The following is a 2,494-nucleotide window of genomic DNA, read 5'->3' as shown; positions in this document are numbered from 1 at the left end:
GTCTTGCTAAAGGCATGAGAGAGATCAATTTTATACAAGAGAGAATAGTCTAAAGATAAAGTAGGAGCCATCTCTCTTTTCTTCAATAGTATTCATTTAAAAAATTCTCACATGTTACAAACTATATTCAACATTACATTTTGTACTGTACATTACAAATATGGTCTCATTTGTCTTAAGAGCACTCTACAATATCAATATTCACTATATTCAATATCAAATACTAGTGGAAAATGAGGCTTGGAGAATTAATCTAAGATTACACAGGAAAATAATGTTTGAGCTGTTTGGACTATGCTCTTTCACTATAACTAGCCACCTTCACCAGTACAATGACCCATACCAGAATATCTCATGGGTACACCAGATTTTAAGAGATGGAGTAAGAGATGGGCATATTGGTGAGGAAGTGTTTTCTCTACAAATTACCATTATTTTCAATAAGTATTATTTAAGGTACTTCTAACTGATGATTTCTTAATGTCTTCTGTTTACTTGATGTTTGAGTAGTCCCATTTCATTTCCACTAGTACATAATCCTTCTACACTTTGGTAGAAAAAAAATTGTATCATAGGGTGATATGCTATGTTCAAAGGAAAAAACACAATGGAAAATCTCATTGACTTCCTAGCAATTCATGAGTCTTCTTGTGACTCTTAGTGTATTTCCTAAGGGATTATCCATATTATATAGCTGAGCTGACTTAGTTGCTAAAAATTAGATTATATGCATCTTGGGAAACTATGTTCTAATGATGAAACTTATTATATGTGTTATCTACACTTATTTCTAAAAATCACATCAAGCTAACAATAAACTTTAATAATCCTAGGCTGTAAATTGAAAACAATATACTGAGAAAAATATTTTTCCATATATATATTATGTTGTAGATGTGGTGATTTAAGCTAGAAGTCCTTGATATTTCCATGACAGAGTCTTGACCACTGTTTGCGTGTTATATTCTCTACAGTGAGTATATTTATCATGGCATGGGGGAATCAGACCTTCAACTCAGGCTTCATCCTGCTGGGAATCTTCAATTACAGCCCCACCCACATCTTCCTCTTCTCCCTAGTCTTGGGCATCTTCACAGTGGCCTTCATGGGAAACACTGCTATGATTCTCTTCATCTACTTGGACACTCAGCTCCATACACCCATGTACTTCCTCCTCAGCCAGCTCTCTCTGATGGACCTCATGCTTGTCTGCACCACTGTACCCAAGATGGCCTTCAACTATATGTCTGGCAGCAAGTCCATTTCTTTGGCTGGCTGTGGAGCCCAGATTTTCTTCTATGTGTCCCTGCTTGGAGCAGAATGTTTCCTGTTGGCTACAATGGCCTATGACCGTTACGTTGCCATTTGTCACCCATTACGATACTCAGTTCTCATGAATCAGAAAATCTATTGTGTTATGGTTGTTTCTTCCTGGACCATTGGCTTTCTTGATGGTATAATTGTCATTGCAGTTGCACTTTCTTTCCCATATTGTGGAGCCCGGGAAATACCCCACTTTTTCTGTGATGTCCCTGCTCTTCTCACTCTCTCATGTACTACTACATTGCTCTTTGAAAGGTTAATGTTTATTTGTTGTATAATTATGCTTCTCTTTCCTGTAGCAGTAATCATTGTTTCCTATGTTCATGTTATTGTGGCTGTCATTCACATGGGGTCTGGAGAGGGACGACAAAAAGCTTTTGCCACATGTTCCTCCCACCTCATGGTGGTGGGAATGTATTATGGAGCAGCTATGTTCATATACATGCGGCCTGTTTCTGATCGTTCCCCCACCCAGGACAAGATGGTGTCAGCCTTCTACACGATCCTCACTCCCATGCTGAATCCCCTCATCTATAGCCTCCGCAACAAGGAAGTATCCAGAGCATTCATGAAGATGTTGGGGAAGAGCAAGTCTGGAGAGCAAATTGCCTAATTAACTTTTTTCCTATCTACTTTATGCAGAAATCTATGTATTCAACTGATAGAATTCAGCACCCAATATTTACCTATCTTTGTATCAAAAGTTTTACAGACAAGTACATAAGATTTAGAAAATGAAAAACTGTGAGCATGCTTTTTTCATTGAATATTATATTTCTTTTGTTACAGAAATTTCAAATGATGACTATAGGTAAATATTTGCTATAATATGCACAATTGTATCATCTGTGTTATGCAATACCAGTTAACAATGGAAAGATATTGGCCAATCATAATACCACATAATATTATAATAAAACAAAGCACTGATAACCTTTTCTTTTTAATAAATAGTTTTACATTTGTCCAATCATAACATTCTTCAGAGTCCAATATCATACCTTGGATTAATCAGTTTGTTAAAATGAATAATAAGCTTAATTATAACCAAGTTATAAATTTATAAGATTATTATAAAAATTAACATACTTTACCTAGATAAAGAAAAGAGGTATCAGAATGATGATTAAGCATATTGAGTCTACCTTGTAATGTACATTGTCCTTCTTCA

The 2,494-nt window shown here is 35.6% G+C and overlaps 1 protein-coding gene across 1 annotated transcript; it reads left to right on the top strand.

The window, feature by feature from the left end:
- Positions 1-988: 988 nt before the first annotated feature.
- LOC144288407 (olfactory receptor 2M3-like) lies at positions 989-1,936 on the top strand. Its single transcript, XM_077855914.1, has one exon. The coding sequence runs from the start codon at positions 989-991 to the stop codon at positions 1,934-1,936; it is 948 nt and encodes a 315-aa protein (XP_077712040.1).
- The last annotated feature ends 558 nt before the right edge of the window (positions 1,937-2,494 follow it).

The sequence above is a fragment of the Canis aureus genome, chromosome 18, assembly GCF_053574225.1.
Source record: "Canis aureus isolate CA01 chromosome 18, VMU_Caureus_v.1.0, whole genome shotgun sequence".
NCBI classification, from domain to species: Eukaryota; Metazoa; Chordata; class Mammalia; order Carnivora; family Canidae; genus Canis; species Canis aureus.
The sequence above is the reverse complement of the archived record's forward strand: the minus strand, read 5'-3'. Positions and strand labels throughout refer to the sequence as shown.